Source organism: Monopterus albus, unplaced genomic scaffold (assembly GCF_001952655.1).
Source record: "Monopterus albus unplaced genomic scaffold, M_albus_1.0 scaffold103.1, whole genome shotgun sequence".
In the NCBI taxonomy this organism is placed as follows: Eukaryota; Metazoa; Chordata; class Actinopteri; order Synbranchiformes; family Synbranchidae; genus Monopterus; species Monopterus albus.
In genome coordinates this window covers 2,060,194-2,079,643 of record NW_018127983.1, presented here as the reverse complement: position 1 = coordinate 2,079,643, position 19,450 = coordinate 2,060,194, and the positions used below count along the sequence as shown (strand labels likewise).

At 38.9% G+C, this 19,450-nt stretch overlaps 1 protein-coding gene across 7 annotated transcripts in view; it reads right to left on the bottom strand.

Moving 5' to 3' along the window:
- The window catches only part of lpp (LIM domain containing preferred translocation partner in lipoma), a 154,923-nt gene that overhangs the window by 91,179 nt on the left and 44,294 nt on the right, over window positions 1-19,450 (bottom strand). For all 7 annotated transcript variants that reach the window (XM_020609956.1, XM_020609959.1, XM_020609963.1 and 4 more), the window contains one exon: window positions 7,702-7,901. In XM_020609956.1, the coding sequence (XP_020465612.1) occupies window positions 7,702-7,897 (196 nt within the window). In that variant the 5' untranslated portion in view covers window positions 7,898-7,901. The remainder of the gene's footprint in view (window positions 1-7,701; window positions 7,902-19,450) is intronic.

Sequence of the window (19,450 nt, the reverse complement as noted above, 5' to 3'; positions counted from 1 at the left end):
TGAAAAGTTTTTAAATCAAAAACAGCACTTCTCAGATGTTTAACTTTCCCTGTGATTATTCCACTACAAAAACTTTTCAAGCTTCACGATCAACGGCCAGACATCATTAGACAAAACAGCACGCTACTCTGTATTAATTTATGTGGTTTTAAAGTTTCTGAAAGACATCTGATGTGCAATACTTTAATTTATAGGTTTTTAAAAATATATAATAATAATTTGAATGAAACTGCTAATAATGAGCGATTCCTATGTGAATCATTTTCCTGTGGTGCCTATCACCATATGAATGTTTTACATTCACCTCAAACAGGAGAAAAACTCCCCACTTAAACGCTTGACTAAGATCATTCTAAACAGACATTTGAAGCAGCTGAACAAGGAGTAAATGAAACAACAATGCCACGGGAAAGACTGAGAGATGTCTGAGAATACTGATTAGAATATTATGTGCATGTACTGAACAGAAGACAACAGTGGTGTGAAACTCAAACAGAAACTACTGATCACAGTCAGAAATTGTCTGTCTTAGGAAAACGACCTTTGCCCTCAACATCACGTTTAACACGCTGTTCTCATGAGTAGTTTACATCGAAACAGAAAAGTCCCAGAGAGCTCTGAGCAGACTCAACCTAATCGTCAACACATAAGCATGTGCTGATCTACACAGACAGCTGCAGAGAGATGTTTTCAAAACTCTTTCACCAGGATACGCTTCTAAAAAGGTTGTCAAGGAGGGAAAGCAAGTCATTATCATAGAGCAGGGATGTGAGGTCTCTTCTTATAAAGCAATGATTTGGAGCTCTGGATTTCAAGGAAGGCCATCTTGTGCCACAACGCATTGTGCTCCTGCTTTGCCGTACACCTGCCAATAGCATAGAGGCTTTTTAAACTGCTTTTCAAAGCTTGACAGCAAACAATAAATGACACACTGTTGTCGTTGTGCCACAACGCATTGTGCTCCTGCTTTGCCGTACACCTGCCAATAGCATAGAGGCTTTTTAAACTGCAAACAATAAATTACACACTGTTGTCAATACTGCTTTAACAAAACTGAACCCAACAAGCTTCAGAAAAGTATTTTTTTATTGCAGGGATACTGCATTAGATTGCATTACCTTGTGTAGTTATTTGTGATATGTTGTTACAGTATCACATAACTATTACATTTGTGTTGTAGTCCTTTTAAAAGTTCCTAAATATTTCAAATATCCAGACAAAGGGGGACATTTACTAAAGATTTGCTGCTCATTTTTTGGTGCAAACAGTGAAATTGCAAATCTTCATTTTTACTAAGGAGTCAGTTTGCATTTGGCCTCATGCAATATGTATTTCAAGGTGTTCACGTTCAGGGATGAAAAAATAAGGGAGGAGAAAATGGAAATTTATTTTGAAAAAAGAAGAAGAAGAAGAAGAAAGATACCCTCAGCACTTGATTTATCACCACTGTGACAAAGAGAACTGTGGCTGAAATTTAACTTCAGGAGAAAGCAGGTGTAAAATTTACGGCACTGCTGTCAACGTGACAGCTGTTAGTCATATGAGACTTTGTCAAACATGTTAGAGGAGGAAGAACGTTTGGTAAATTACATCACTCACCAGAAAAGAATGTGAAGGACTTGTAAGGGTTATACCCTTAAACATGAAAGATGACTTGATTGGCGGAAGACTATGTTACTGCAGCTCCAAAATATTTTTGATTTCTTCAACCATGTTAAAGTTAAGTTTGCAGTCTTTTCTACTGTCCCTCTGGGTCCACCCATGTGCAGTACAGGCACATCTTTACCAGATGAAGTGCATCCAAACTGACACTACTACGGATGTGCTCATGTTCATCATCAGTGCTAAATTAAAAAATTGCGGTACCACAATATTTTCCAGGCCTGACGGCCATTTGCAACAGGTTTAGTGAATATCCCCCAAAATCTTAATAACGAATGTTCAGACAATGCATAAAAGAACTGAAGTATGACAACAGTATACTTCATAAAGAAACCATGACTAACACATGTACCATACGAGATCAGCTTAAACCCTAAGATCTGATCTGCTGTTAGGTAATGGATTTTGAGTCAAGGGTCACTATCTGAGACCTATATGTCTTTCACTTCGTCCTCCTGGGGTTTTAATCACAAGCTCTCCCTAAAAAAAATCTGAGGGCAGACCTCGCAAGCTGTGCACCAGCTTCTTTGTCCACACAATAAGCATGGTCTCATTGCTCATTCCCACTGTGATCCTGACCTCTGCTAGACAAAAGGGACAGTGAGATGTTGTGTCAGATCGACTTGTCCCTACTTTTTATGCTAATCCTCAATTTTAAATCAAACAGTTGACATAAAAATATTAAATAAATAAATGAAGAAACACCCAGATAATCTGTTCAGAGGACTTATCCTTAATTGGAGACGTCTGGTGATGGCTTTATGTACAGTATTTGCGTGTTCAAAATGCTGACAACAAACAATCATCACTGTCACCAAGAAATGTTAATGTTTTAAAGAAAAGTAAGACTAAAAATTATAATATTTTATATTTCAGAAGATGCTACAACCTATAGGTCATTGCATATAAGCAATCAGATCATGTCAATGACTGTAGATGACTTATCACAGACTAATGGTTATTAAATTAATGTTTCCTCCGTATTTCCAAATTCAATGAACAGTAGAGGTGACCTCAGCTGAATCTTTATAATGGAGATAAAATTCTAAGCTTTACCCAGTTTATGTAATTACTGTCACAGTGAATGTGAGCAGTGGAAGAGATACAATAGAAAAAGTGGGATTAACAGTTTTTTCTGAGGTCATGGGGGTCATGAGATATTAACAATGTATCTCTGATATTACTGAAATGTAAAAGTTAAAAATTTAAAGTAAAACCTTCTAAACAATTATATCTGCAAATGTACACTGACGCTGCCCAGTTTAATTTATCTTATTAATCCTTTTAACGCTTGCACAATAGTTACCTAAGGAAAATAAGACAGTGGCAATAAGTCTTGATTAAATGTTATATAGCAGAATTACATTTTGGAAATACAAGGTTTTAATGATGCCACAAATAATGCAGTGATGCACTGTACAAATGGCCTGAGGTAAAGGGCAGTACTAAGAGAACCATGACTCGATCATCCATTTAGGTGTGCCACTAGCATTTGAGGGTCCTGTCAGTTTATCCAATAGGACTTAAAACTGGCTAAAATATAATATCAAATATACACAAGTTTAAAGTTAGAATCGTTAAGACTTTCAGTCCAGCAACAGTTGGTATGTTTTAAACAATACCTGCCATTGTTGTTCCTCTTTCAGCTGCTCCCCAGGGATCACCACAGCAGAGCACTGAGGACTGCATATACAATTTTGAATTGCCTAACCTGCATGTCTTTACACTGTGGGAGGAAGCTGGAATAACCCGTGCCAGCACGAGGAGAACATGTAAACTCTACACAGAATGGCCCCACTCTGGATTTGCACCCAGGATTTTCATACTGTGTGATGACAGTCCTAACCACTGCACGACTGTGCCAACCAAACAATGGCTGCCCTTCGTGCTCTGACTTAAAACAGGGCAGGAAGGGCAGGTATTCAAACAATGAAAGTTTGTTGACTTCTAAAGTAAAACTATTGCTCTTTTGTTGTATTTCTGCTTCTCCCAGAATTCTTGGACCTAGAGTATCAAAATGCATTTGCCGATACCACCAGTGTCCATTAAGTTTTTCGGAAAAACAATTCAACTGCCTAATTAAAAATTCTAAAGATTATACAAAAACCTTCATTGAAATATCATTTGAATAGGAAAACAGCTTTGAGTGTCATACACAGCACAGACAGTTGAGGTTACAATAAACGACAAAGGAGAAGGGCTAAGACTAAAAATAACAATGCAGGAGCCTCTAAAACACATTTCGACTAGAACAGGAGTGAACAATCTGTCCTCGAGTACTGCTGCCCTGCTTGTTTTCCAACTATCCCTGCCCTACCCACTGATGATTACCTGGATCAGGTGTGTTCAGTCAATCAGAAGCTGGAATACATCATCTTAGATGAAGGTGGAGTGACAAAAGACAAAGTGAACTGGCATCTTCCAGCTGCTGACTGACTGAACACACCTGATCCAGGTAACCAGCGGTGGGTAGGGCAGAGACAGTTGGAAACCAAGCAGGGCAGAGACGCTCAACAACCGGAATTGTTCACCCCTGCTCTAGAACAAGTGGAAACTAAATAAAGGTGATATTTGTTGGTTTGCTTGTTTTTCTCTGTGGTGGGCTGAGCTCAAAAAGCAGCTGTCTAAGAACAAGTTTTAGCAAAGTAACATCTGGAGCAGCAAACACGTCCGCAGCTCAAACCACAGCCCCCCCCAGACAGCATCGTGTTCAGCCTGACAGTGTGCTCACTGTTTGCTGGATTTCATAACCGTTTCCCCTGTTTTGAAAATCTAGGACTCATGGGGGGTTGAGGGTAGAGGTTTAGATAATGTTCACATTGCACAACATATAGCAGATGGGAAGCTGAATTGATATTTGAGTGTAAAATATCTTCTGTGCACCCTGTTCTACCTTCATAACATCTTCCTCACATCAGACAAATTAAGTGGAGCATGAATAATAATTAGCATATTCTTTAGGAAAACATTAAAATACCAATGAAGCTTCAGAAACATTGTACCCAAAGTGTTGAAAAACATTCTTTGTGCTACTTTGTGTACCATCCTCCTAAAGTACAGTAGTTTGAGCATATGCTAATTATAAGCATCAATGCTTTTAAATGCCTGTTAAGTTCTGTAGCACTGAGTAGGTGTCCTAACTTTTTAGTTTTCAGAGTTCTTCTCGCCAGTGACTCTGCACTCTTCTTCTTCTCTCAAATTAAATTATTCTCCTAGTGGAATGGAAAAGAATTTTATATAAATATATATTTGCATAACTCATCATATTATTGTTTCTTTGGGTCAAAAAGCTTATTCATCTTTTTGAACACTAAAATATAACCATACAAACTTAAAAATACAAAACACATTGTACTTCTTTTACGTCACTTGTCTGAATTTACTAAATATTTTAAAGGAAACTTAATATTACACCTAACAATGTGTCTAAACATATATTACACATCAAAGTTGATGATAAAGGCAGTTGTCACACCATGGAGTCATAGCTGTCTTATGTAAAACAGACACAGAATTACGCTCTGTAGAGCGCAGCCTCTTTTTTCCCCACACCTAAAATGTAAATCTTAATAATGCCACATTATAACCTAATCGCAATGGAAAAAAATTTAAATAAAAAAATTACACATAAAAACTGGAGTCCTAAACTTCCATTAGTAAATGTGCTTATTGCATATTAATTGTCAGCACAGGCACCTTTTTCAAAAAATAAACCATCAGCTCCCCAGGGACCTAAAACAGCAGACAACACAAGACTTCCTGAGCTCACAACTGCAAACCGCAGTACTTACACTGTATGTTTATTAGAAATTAGACATGCAACAAGGCCTCTGTCACAATTAATATCTAGAACTAGCAATGTAAACCAGCAAGAACCAGAAATGCTCTATATGACTCATATTCACAATGTGTTGTCTTTTCACTTTTACATGAAATTGTATTTAAATCTTATATGTAAATCACTGCCCTGATTTAAGAGCCAATCTCTTCAGTGACAAAAAAAAATAGCATCAGAGCAAACCACATACTGCACCAGTACCTCTGTACTAGGCAAATGTTGCAAGTTACCAGGAAACTATTCTGTAAACCTGGCAGCGTTATGCATGGCAGAGCTCCATCAATTGTTGGAGCTCTGAGCAGTTTATGTAACACTTTGTGGAGTTGTGTTCAGACTGAGCATGAAGTCAATTTTAGAGGCTGCGTGATTGAATACAAAATCAATGCAATGACATGACACATCCATGAAGGTGAATTAAAGAGTAAGATTACAGGCAAGTATTTGGGTTCCTAGTGCGCTGTGATACAAGTCAGTCTCTGATCTCGCTTTCATACACGTTTAGTAAAAAAAAAAAATCACCACATTAAGACATTTGGTTCAGTAGCTTTTCAGCAGCTAGTAAAACATTTCAAGTTGGGGTTTTGTTATGCAGATTTAAAACCTCTGCTCTAAGACAACTCAAAATCAATAATACATTGACATTGCTATTCACTTGTTATTGAATGAAAGCTGATTTGGGCAAGAGTTGAAGATGAATGTGGACTAAGCATGGAGAATGCAAAATAAAATATAACATTTGTAAAGACTTTAACTCTGAAATGCAAATTACATGTTCAAAACTAGACAGCACTCAGAGAGTGAAAACCTCTGCCAAGGGGAAATTCAGTTCCCCACAATGCCATAAAAACTATTCCAATGATAGTTTGACCCTCATAATGTGACCGGTTGATCATGAAAAGCTACCCCTATTGATATCATTATTAGTTTGACAGTTAATCAAAAAAATAAAAATAAAAATGACAGACATAACAAACATTAACTCATTGGTTTAGGGGTCAAACAGGGACCTCTGTCAGTGGGCCGCGGGGAAAGTGGTGAAGACGTCACATTTCTGCAAGTTGGTGTTGTGTTTGTTCAGCAGCTGTTTGATAAACTGCTCATACAGCCTGTTAGTGGCTGACTGTTGCAATATGGAATGAACCTTCACATCCTCTGCTCAGCTGTGAGTGTGTAAGAGAAGCACAGTCCCTTCCGCCTCTAAACACAGACCGACACAGGAAAAATACAGTGGCAAAGCAAAGTAGGATGGTCTGCGTCAACCCCTGAGGTTATACTGAGTGACAGTTAAGGGAATCGCTTGGTGTACCGCTCACTGGGTTCCGACAGTGGAAACACAGCTATAAGATGCAGTGGAACACCGGCATCCTCGCCGACAGGCTGCCTGCTAATACAACTAGCTTGGTCAGATAACTAGCACTCACATCTCAGAAAATGTCAGAACAAATTCTAAATTGGCATTACTTGGAAAGACTGACTGTTGATTCTCAATTTAAATAGTTACTTTGTCCATGAAAAAGGTCAAAATGTAATAAAATGGCATCATGCCAGTCCTGAGGATGAAAATGAAAACAGCTTCAAGCCTGTCTCAAAATCTCTACCATCAGGCTCTCGCCCAGCTGTCGCTGCATAGAGTAGATCTTTCCCCAGCTGTGGGGTGTTGCCTCACTGGGCTCCTTCAGTCACTGTATCACACTGTGGGGTGACAGCACCTGGTTTCCTTTGACAATTTTCATTAGCCCAGGGCTTTGTCTCTGTGCTCCAGTCCTCAGCAGCGCAGCCACACACTTTGGCCACAAGAGGGCTTACGTACAGTCAAGTAGCCTTTGCATCATTCATAAAAAATATTCCTGTATTCAAATTATGATACAAATCAGTTCCAAAATCAAACTATCACATGGGCCACACCCTACCGCTCCAAAACCTTTCATCCAAATCCATCCACTACTTTTTGAATTATGCAGTTAAACAAACTAACAAACCAACAAACACAAGCAAAAACATAACCTCTGCCCTTGGCGGAAATAATAAATTCCACTAAATGAGGAAAAAGAAACCCTGTTCTAATCAGAATGTTTTCTGCACACTGGTAGGAGAAGGTGAATCACATCACATGTTCACATAATGTCTAAAGTGATGACACAGAGTTTTATTTGTAATAATTCTTGATATCAGTGATGGAGCACTGAGTCCTGTGTGGTTACCTGCAGGGTCAGTGGGGCTTGTTTCTCCCATCTGTTTGTAAGGGTTGAACTTGGGCTTGGGTGCAACCACAGGGGCAAACTTCTTAGGTGCCTGCTGCTGGGAGATGGAGATGCTTGTACTGCCCAAAGATGGAGTAGTCTCCATTCTGGCAGTCACTTGTCCTGTCTGGTTGTTACTGTTCACTGGGTTCCACATGGTTCTGAAAAGGAAGGCAAAAGTTTTTAAAAGTCAAACTTTGACCAATGAATTTTATGGTGATGGAAACTCTGAAAACAACAAAAGTCATTCAAATGTTGCCCCAAACAGTAAAACTTTAGAAGAAGAAGAAGCAGCTTTATGTTATTGTTATCGTGACACATACAATGAAATTTTGTTTGGAGCCGAGGGCCCCGGGCAGCTGCATGCATACGCGCCGCCATCACGGGCAACTGGGGCGGGGGGGGGTTCAGTGTCTTGCCCAAGGACACTTCGACATGTGGACTACAGGCACCAAGATTCGAACCTCCGACTCTTTGGTTGGGACACAACTGCTCTACCCACTGAACCATAGTCACCCCCATTATGTTTGTTAGTCCACAAAGATATGAGTAACGCTGGATGCAAACGTAGCTTTACTCACTTTCTGAGTGCACCTCAATGAAAGGGACATCCAATTTATGCATAAGACAGAATTCATGGAGACAGACTGAGGACGCAGTGTGTCTGTCCAGTGTGCGCAGACACAGTAGTAGTTCGATGTGTAAAACAGACGAAAGGAGTGTTGAAGTGTAAATATATGCTCCATGTTGTGCATGGCACAAGTGACACTGCACTGTGCAGAGAGAAGAATAAAAGAATCTCTCTTCCATAGGTTGTTTGACAGATGAACTGCCACCTGTGTAGACAGCAGGCTGATCGCCCTGCCTTCATGTGTGGCCATTACAAACCGGTATAAACACAGATGTAGCAAGATAATATACAGTGTTCTATTATGTATTAATCAATTAATGTGTCCAATTTAATAAAGTGACAAAGTATTTCAAGTGGAAAGCAAATCACTTTAAACTCTGAGCCTTTCCTTTCCTTTACTCACATTCTTTCTCACAACATCTACACAGGAAGAACAACAAAAAGTGATGTGTGAGACAAAGAGAGAAGGAAACAGCATTTTAAAAACAAAAAGACTTTATAACAGAAAAAAAGCATAAAAAACTGCTGTAATACTGATGTAACCATCGATGATTTGCTAGTGTTGATGTAGCTGTCAACAACGAGATCAAATCCATGTTCAGCAATGACAAAACGCTGATCTACAATTCATGTTAAAAGATAAACATTCTCAAATTACAATGTGTTTGCTATTTTTAGTGGGGGTAGTGAACACGTGAGATTAAAATATAAAACTGCTACATTAAGATGCAGCTGATCAATAATATGACTTGAACTTATTCTACATGACAACTTGTGTGTCCTCAATACAGTTACAGTGAAAAGAACACAACAGAGTAAAAGAAGTCGCTGTGGCTGAGGACACAAACATCCAGTATTTCACCACTGCATTCTGAAATCACTTGAAATATTTGAACTATTTATATGCCACGGTTTTCCCATCCTTTTTTGTGTTTGTTGTGCTGCGGTCTGATGTTCTGGCTGTTTATTATCCTCACTCTGACTGATACAGGGTTTACATTCTTTCTCCGGAGCACAGTAGAAAAAGCCCACGCACAATCATCTTTTAATATCTGCTCAAATCCCTGCTCCTCCTGCCGTCTGAATGGTTCTTACTTTTGATATTTTTCACCGCTCTTAATGCTACAATTCAGACGCTGCACTGGTGTCTCACACCCACCTGTCCTTTCAATGCAAATGCTTTAATTTCTGAACGCTCAAATGGCTAACAAAACAAAAGATGAATCGAAAGGAGGGGGGGAAAGAAGCAATGATCTTAGCATGTGCGGTAAGACTCAATACACGACATGTTGAATGGAACATTTTTGTTTCCGTTTGTGGTTACAGACTTTGATGGTAGCAAATAATTCACAGTGGGATGTCACTTTGTGTGTGCTGTGCCACAAACTGCACATCTGTTATTTCAAATAAACTGTCTTCAGAACAAGTGATTTATGAGCCATTTTGGGGACATAAACCTGAACTCAAAACACTGAAGACCTCATAATTACTCTAGTGATTCATGGATTACGTGTGTGAATAAAGAATTCGAATTGCTTTTCCTCCATTTAACTAAAATCTTGACTTCAAAAGGTCCCAATTCAACATGTTCTGTGTTTTATAAAGAGCAACAAGGACACTGTCTCAGAAAAAAATTAATTACTCTAGACTTAAAATGTAATGTGTTTTGAACACCACAAGCAGCTCCACTGTACTGAAAAGAAGGAAGAAACCTTGGTGACAGATATCTCAAATCCTAAACAACTAACCCCAAAACCATTTGCATTATCACGTAACACAGTATAAATAAAGAGGTTTTCCTTTTATTTTTATGAGATAACCTTTTAATATGTTAAGCATAAGGCTGGTGTTATACAGTATTTTCCATTGAAAATACCACTAGTGGGCACAGCTGGGCACAAAGAAAACAGAGTACTGTTCAGAACTATCTTCAGTAGTGCATGAACACGCATTAGATCATCCAGAGAAAGTTTCTGGCAAACGGACAATGACTGTGGGACTGAGTCAAAATAACATGGGACCATATTAACGGTAGCGAAGGAACAGTGCAGCTGCTCTGACAGTGTGGTTCGTTGATGTGATTTCAGTCTTAAAAATTCGGTTTTGAACAACAATGGATGCATTTGTTTTTTTGTGGGATCTGTCAACAATAGAACTATAAAATATCAGAAGACTTAAAGACAGTAGAGGCAAGGGTGATGCGAGAAACGGGAACAAGAGGAGTTAAAAAAACACACAGCTGCGGAGGAACTGACCAGCATCTGAAAATAACAGCGTCTTCTCTCCCAGGGCTAGAAGTTATATGCTGTCAGCTACTTCCACAACATCAGAAGGAATACGCATCTGCAAGCTACAGGACAAAAAGGCTGTGTATGTGCCCCAGCTCCATGACACACATCAGTATTTCCTGTTTTAGTGACTCAAATTGGTTTCTCCAATCATGAACAAATGAACATATTAAAGCTCACAATCAAATCAAATGTTATTTGTATAGTACCAAATCACAACAAAAGTCATCTCAGGACACTTTACTAATGAAAGCAGCTTGTTTACTGTTTTTTCCTCTGTACAGCAGTGAAGACGCAAACATTTTAGGCAATTCTACTTTATATAAACTGCTCATAAAATTAAGGGAACACTCTGATCTTTTCGAACGAATATTCAAGTTGCAAGCCTTTACTGTACAGGATGTTATTTTTTTCAGGAAAAAAATAACATAACAGTCAATGGAAACCAAAATCATTAACCCATGGAGGGCTGTATTCAAAATTACACTGAAAATCCAAGTGAAACATTGAAATCGCAGACTCAAGTTGTATGAATTTCACCACAGCAACTCACAATGTGACTCATAAGTGTGTATGTTAAATAAAATAGTTAATGGCCAACTGGGTTGAAATCTGGTGACTAAAGGCCACAGCATCTGATTCACATCATTTTCATCCTCATCAAACCAGTCAGTGACCCCTTGTGTCCTGTGGATGGGGGCCATGTCATCCTGGACAGTGACTGTGACTGTCCTGTGCAGCAGTGACACTGCACAAATTGGAAATATCACTAATTACATTCACAGCTTTAGTGTTTCCATTTCACCCAGCATGTCATGTTTGGACTGTGGGAGGAACCGAGAGTGTTCAGAGGAAACTCAAACAAGCGCAATGCATCTGGTACATACCATATATACGTATTCTATATAGAGTATATTACTGAACTTTGTCATAAACATACAGAGTAGTTAACAGATGTGGACCTATTGTAATAAGTATCTCAGGTTTTCTCATGAGGTGGCCCAGCACAACACATAGCTGTAACATAATGTGGACAAAAGTCTGATGGTGTGTGACTAATGATACCTTTGTCTATCAACTTCAGTGAGCTGCTGCTACTTAATAAGACTTTCGTTTACCTTTCTTCTGTATCAGCTTTGATGCATTCGGTGATGGAAAGGAAAAAACAAGTGCACACACACCACAAAAAAATGCAAGCACACACACACACACACACACACACACACACACAGAGACACACAATACATTACTGCGAGTGAGGCATATGGTGTAGTCTGAAAGAACACATATAGTCACATAACAGGCTACTTCAGTATAGAAGACTCATGAAAGGAAAGTCAATTCTGATTGCCAGGGCAGTTACACGATGACTCACAAAGCTGTGACACCATGTTTAACAGCTTGCTTTATGGGGGCACGGCAGCCGGGCTGTCTTCTCACAGCTGTTCCACTGCACTTTTACAGCTGTCATTGAGGAACTGCTGCAGGTGTTTCTGCTGCATTAATCTTTCATATCCACCAAGGAAACTATCAAACAAAACCATCCAAAGAGGACCACAGAGAGTACTGAATTCTAGCATAAAATGGCAAGGTTCAGGGATTTTGGGGAGGGGGAGACATGACATGCTATCTAACAAATCTTTGTGACTGGGAGGCTGAAATACACATTGAAAACATACAGTACACAAACCAGGAGAGCTTGATCCAGCAGTGTTCAGGAGCTTCTGCCTTTAAAGTACTCCACTTTTAAAGTGTTTTTGTTTTTTCATTTAGAGACAAACAGCTTAGTAGGTGTACAATAAACGCTAAAAATCTAACATAATGCTCACACCAAGTAAAAAAAGGCAGTTTCTTCCAATGTGGTTAATATTTAGGCATGACTCAAATAAACTACTGATGGCACACTGACAAAGAACTTGTAGGCTGTAATAGTTGCAGCATGAGGGCCAGCAGGATGTTAACATTAACTGATATTACCATGTTACTGTGACGTAAACCAATTTCACCCTTGAATTGACACTATTAAAGCTAAACTAACCCTTTTTTTAATCAAGAGATGTGGTTCTGACCACCTAAACAACAAGAGTCAGTACTGACTCTCCTGATGGCTTTGTTTTGGTCTTCACCAACTATCTTTAGGTGCTAGAACAAATAGTGTAAGAAATGTAGATTTTTATGCCATGACAGCTGTATGCTGTAGTCAAAGATGATGCTGAATACAGTTCTGAGACTGAACAAAAACATTACATTTGCAACTTGCAAAATCAAAACTATGAGCTTAAAGACTGAAACGCTCTCTAGACCTGAGGGGAACTACAAGAATCGCCTGATTATTCTCAGTGTGCCGAGTTCTACAGGTGACACCTTAGTTATTATACCATCTGAACCAAAGTAAAATAAAACTATTTATTACAGCAAATCTATGGATCGATTGTTATGGAGTATAATATTTTATGAAAGCACATTTGCAGTTGAAGTAAGAGGTTATTAAAACTGATCTTTTAACCACTCCTCAAATGTCGTGTTAACAAACTCATTTTTGAGAAGTCACTTAGGACATGTACTTTATGCATGACACAATTTTTCCAACGGTTGTTTACAGATTATTTCACTTATAATTCAATATATCACAATTCCAGTGGGTCAGAAGTTTACATCCACTCAGTTGACTGGGGCTTTTAACAGCCTGGAAAATTCCAGATAATGATGTCATGGTTTTAGAAGCTTCTGATTGGCTAATTGACATCATCTGAGTCAATAGGGAGTGCAGCTGTGGATGTATTTTAAGGCCTACCTTCAAACTCAGCACCTCTTTGCTTGGCATCATGGGAAAATCAAAAGAAATCAGCCAAGACCTCAGAAAAAATATTGTGGACTTCCACAAGTCTGGTTCATCCTTGGGAGTAACATCTGAAGGTGCCACGTTCATCTGTAACAAACAATACTATGCAAGTATAAACACCATGGGACAACACAGCCATCACACCGTTCAGGAAGGAGATGAGTTCTGTCTCCTAGAGACTTTGGTCTGAAAACTACAACTCAATCCCAGAACAACAGTAAAGGCCCCTGTAAAGACACTGGAGGAAAGTTACCAAAGTATCTGTATCCACAGTAAAACTAGTCCTGTATCGACACAACCTGAAAGGCTGGTCAGCAAGGAAGAAGCCACTGCTCCAAGATCGATACAGAAAAGGCAGACTACAGTTTGCAGCTGCACATGGGGACAAAGATCTGACTTTTGGTAGAAATGTCCTCTGGTCTGATGAAACAAAAATGGAACTGTTTGACCATAATGACCATCGTTAGGGACTGGGGCACTTCACAAAACAGATGGCATCATGAGGAACGAAGGTAATGTGGATATATTGAAGCAACATCTCAAGACATCAGCCAGGAAGTTAAAGCTTGGTTGTAAATGGGTCGACTCCAAAAGTTGCAGCAAAATGACTTGAGGACAAAGTCAATGTATTGCAGCAGCCATGACAAAGCCCTGACCTCAGTCCAATAGAAAACTGAAAAAGTATGTGTGAGCAAGGAGGCCTCCAAACCTGACTCAGTTCCACCACTGGGAATGTGATGAAAGAAATGAAAACTGAAATAAATCTTTTTCTCTACAACTGTTCTGACATTTCACATTCTTAAAATAAAGCAGTGATCCTAACTGACCTAAGACAGGTAATGTTTATACTCTAGGATTAAATGTATTTGGCTAAGGGTGTATGTGAACCTCTGACTTTAACTGTACATACAATGGGCAGTATTATTGATAATACTGATCAGTTTGATGAAATTTCAGGGGATGTTGGTCACAGTAGCAAGAACCACTTTTTAAATTACACCAGCATCTGTATTTTTTACTTTATAATTTAACTTAACATTACTGTATATGCACCAGTATTAGTCAAAAGGCTATTGTCATCTATAGTCTCTGGACAGATATTAGAGTCGCACCTGTACCTGGGTGGGTTTCCTCCGAGCACTCCGGCTTCCTCCCACCATCCAAAGACATTCAGATTAGGTTGACTGGTGACTCTAAACTGCTGATAGGTCTGTGTGTGAGTGTCTCTCTCTATCTCTAGGTGTCAGCCGTGTGACCAGCTTGTTAAGCAGTGAAGTAACATTCTGCTTCCAGGTCCAAACTTCGGTTTGTTCTCCTCCTCTCCGTATGCCACAGTGTTGTTTTCCCCATTGTTTCAATAGCTCTGAATCAAAAATCACAGGTCAGCTATCATTTTACCCCTTTCCTTGTAATGGGAAGGAGTAAAAGAAATGGCTACAGTTGATTAGATAAGTCACAGTATTATTAAATAAATAAAAATAAAACTTGTACGGACCCGGAAATAGAATGTTAGACCACACTTAACAAGCGGACAGACTGGCAACCTGTCTACGGTTTGCCCCACCTCGAATGTCAGCTGGGATTGGATCCAGCCCCCGTAATCTTCAATGGGATAAATAATGAATGGATGGGTGTCAGCACTGGCCAAAGTGCACAGTATGTGTTCCTACATGTCTTTAAGTTAATAAGACTAAAGTGAACAAAGATTTAATGACCAATTAGGCTGCTTTTATTTTACCTTGTGCTTGAACCTATGAGTAGAGTTCAGTTAAAACTACATAGCCATTAGTTAACTATTCACACTGATCAAAACATCACTTCAAAAAGACACCAGAGAGAGGAAGATGGAGATACACTATCACATTATAGCTGGCAGATTCTTCATACCAAATAGAGGTGCGGTAGGTGACTGGGATGAGCACTCACAGTTTGTGACACAACGTGCACAGGGATCAGCCATGCAGAAGGAAAACACTTTAAAAATTCAAGGTTTCCATCTGCAAGAGGTTGCTGCTGAGTCTTCCCAGCACTGGAATTGCTCTGTTTTAGAAAGATGGTTGAATAACAGAGCAGGCTAATGCGACATCACACAAACAAGCGCTTGCTACCCAGATTCCGCTGTTTGGACACAGGGAAGAGCAAAGAGTTCAAGTAGATTATGGGTCTCAAAATGTTTTGTGCAGGAAGGTAACTATTTAAAAATGCCAGAAATCTGTCACCATTCCATTTGTTGACATATTAATAAAAGCAAAAGGCTGTGTTGGACCTCTTTCAAGTGTTAAAAATTTAAGAGTGGCAGTGCAATAGCAGTGTTAGGGCATCAGAGGACTGAAGTTAAACATCATGTTCTGAAACATAGCCATTGCAAGAAGGGGATTTTATTACTGATGCTACTAATTAAGAAGCATTTATATTTAATTTCAGGGGTCCAACTTATTATAGGTTAAATTCACAGTATCATGTAGACATCGCTGATTACAATGCATTGACATAGCTAAGAAGAAGTGACATTTTGCTGAAAAGACCTCTGCACTGCAGTTCTTAATCACATGATGACCTAGAAAACATGCTACTGACACATTTAGGATCTTAGCACATATTAATGTGAGAAAGTAAATAAGAATTTATTTCCTTATCCATATGAGATAGGAGTTCCCTGTGCATAAATGAGTGATAAAACATGTAGAGCATGGATTAAAGTCAAGTCCCAACACCATGAGAGGTCTTGATAAATCCCCATAGGGGAAGATAAGAACATTACTTCAAAAAAAAAAAAAAAAGTGGCACATATCCAAATGTGGATTTTGCATATGTGACAGCCCTACAGGGTTTCAGATATTATCTCATTGACCCATGTCTGTCATAAAACTATGCTACAGGATGGTGGTTTTCTAAGGAGCCAGTGCCAGACTACAGTCTCCTCACTGTGAGAAAACCTCTGCAGCTGGAAAAGAATTCAATCTGCAATATGTGTTTGTGAAATGGAAACCTCTGTCAGTTCAACAATGCCTAAGATTTAAAATGCCGACCTACAGAGACAGCTTTGTGTATGGGTTGCAGCAAACAATTTTTCTTATTGATAAATCTGCTCAGATTTTCTCAATGAAAGGTACAATTTTGAGTTTTTTTTTTACAAATAGTAGTGTGATGGAGCACCGTTTATACCATGTATGTACAGGAAAGTGCTGCGGCTTTCACATTACTCCACTAACGCACTCGGAAGGTATTTACTGAGGTTTTGTGGCCAATTTATTAGCAATAAACTGAAAAAGTGCATTTGTTCTTATTTACTCGTGAGTCACAGCGGGTTTTCCGCCAGAAGGAAGAAAACTAGCACCTCAGGAAGATGCATATTTGGTCTCATGCAATTATATTATGGCCTAGGGATGCAAGATATGGGAGGAGAGAATGGAAATTCATACAAATACCCTCAATGCCGGATTTACCATCACTGCAGCTGATGCAGTGTGTTTTGGTGAGTAACCCTGAATATAAATATAAAACTCCACTTTTAATCAATTCATCTTCCAGCTGATAAAGTGTAATTAAATAATGACAAAAAATAATTATCCAAGGTGATGCTTTCAAATGTCATTTTTGTTTGACAAATAAGCCCAGAGAAATTCACTTTACAATATTATAAGTAGCAAATCCTCATATTTCTGAAGTGGAGATGAGAAAATATTTATCTTCCCTCATGAAACAAATGAAATGATTAACTGATTATCTATATATTTGCTGATTAATTTTCTATTGATCAAACAGCCATTAATAGACTCATTCTTTTTTGAAACACAGCTCGTGCTACCTTCACACCACACAAAGATACTGAGTGTTAGAAAATGAAATAAAAGGCAATTTCCAATAAGATATCAACTAGCATTACAGTATACTGCATAATGTTTTAACAACAGTAGATTTTGAAAAAATAAAGTTTGATTTAGCCCAATAAAGAAAATTTAAAGAGCGAGTCCAGAAGATGCCCACAGCCCTCTATTTCCTGATCCAAGATCAGGACAAGTTTAGTCAGGAAGGTTCAGGAGCTGTCACCTTACAGTCAGAGAAAGGTCCGACTTGACAGTGTGAAAAAAGTCTCCTGAATGCTTGATACATGACAGTAAAGCAACTTCACCTCTAATACCAACAACAATCCATCCTGTTTCAACACTTCTGTCTCAAAGTCATCTGCTACAAGTCAGTTTTTGCCCCAGCACTGGCTAGTTAACACAAACCAGCCATGACACCAAGGAGCGAGAAAGCTAGCAGACACAACTGCCCTTTTGTTGTGTCAAAGCAACTGTGCTCAGAACTCAGTGAAGGAGAGGGTCTCAATCATAACCCATCGTGTCTGCACTCAGACAATATCTCAACAGCAGGTGTCTGATTCCAGTTCGACAGAAGTGGATGGCAGCAAATGTTACCCAGAGAGGTAAGAACAAACTTGTTAGGCCAGATGCAGTAGCGGGCATCAACAACTGCTTCTCTACTTCTATATTAGCAGCTCAGTGGTGTGTTCTCTGTTTCATATCTGCCGACAAACCCATCTACATGAGGGAATTAAATTGATTGCAAATGACTCTGAAGAGTATCAGAGCAGGTTTTACAGCCTCAGTCTACCTGGCTCAGAGTTATTTTTTGAATACACAGAGCACACCGTTTGATAAAGGCCAGAAAATTTCAGACCTATTTGTACAGGGAGGTTTCAGACAGCCTAATTAGGCAAATTACACAGAGGGATAAAATGAAGGTTAATCAAATGATAAACATGGCAAATACCGATTTGTTTTCCCCATTAGCTATTGTGAAGACCCCAACCAGTTGATAAGCATTACAAATGAGATTTGGAGCTGTGACTACTACAAAGAGCAACAATCTCCCCCCACTTCTCACTAACACCCTGCACCACCTCCCTGAGCAAAGCATAAAAAAATTATGTCTGAAAAAAGGTAGCTCTGTTGCTTTCATTTAACTGTTTAGACATCACATGAAATGTATTCTCAAGTTGAAAATAGCTTGGAGGTGTAAGACAACTGTGCTGCTGTATATCTGAGCCTACTTGGCTTCATTACAGAAGCCATTAAAAGTGGAGGTGTTCAGTGTGTCGGGTTTCTCTTTTTGCACAGAGCAGGATGTGGTCATAGACCTTTAAGTAACTAATTTGATTCACTGTGTCTCTCATTTTTAATGTGCTTGTTTATGGGTAAGTACTATGTGTGTGTATACTGTATGCATGTGTTACTAAACAGGTCTATGTGTAGGAGAAACACAGTAACTACAAGGAGGCAAACATGACCACAAAAAGAGAAAATGACAAAAGGGTTAAACCACCAAAAGACAAAAATGGCAACAAAGAGGCACAAAATGCCGACAAAGAGATGTACAAAGACTACAATCCAACCACAGACACAAAATTGCTACAAAAATACAAAACATAACCAAATAAATAGATTAAAATGTCCCATAAAGAGACACAAGATCACTCCATAGACACAAACGGGTACAAAAACAGAGAAAAACACAATATGATGATAAGAAGACACACAATGATAGATACACAATATGGCAATCAACCACAAACAAACACAAAATGTCTGCACAAAAAAACTGCGATGAGACACAAAATTACTAGACAAAAAAAAAAAAAACTGCCAAAAGAGACGCAAAATTACAGAGATGTGCAAAATGAGTACAGACACAAAATGACCACATGACTACAGAGAGACACAAAACAACCAAATAAAGATGCCAAACAACTAAACAGAGATGCAAAACTACTGCACAGAGAAACAAAATAAGGTCAAAAGCCACAAAATAATGACTAAACAATTACATAGCCACACAAAATGGCTATAAAGAGATAAAACAATGACAGACAAAATGAGCACAAAGAGTCAGAAACACATATTCTGGACCAACACAGACCTCTAATGTCCACTTTACATGTTTCTA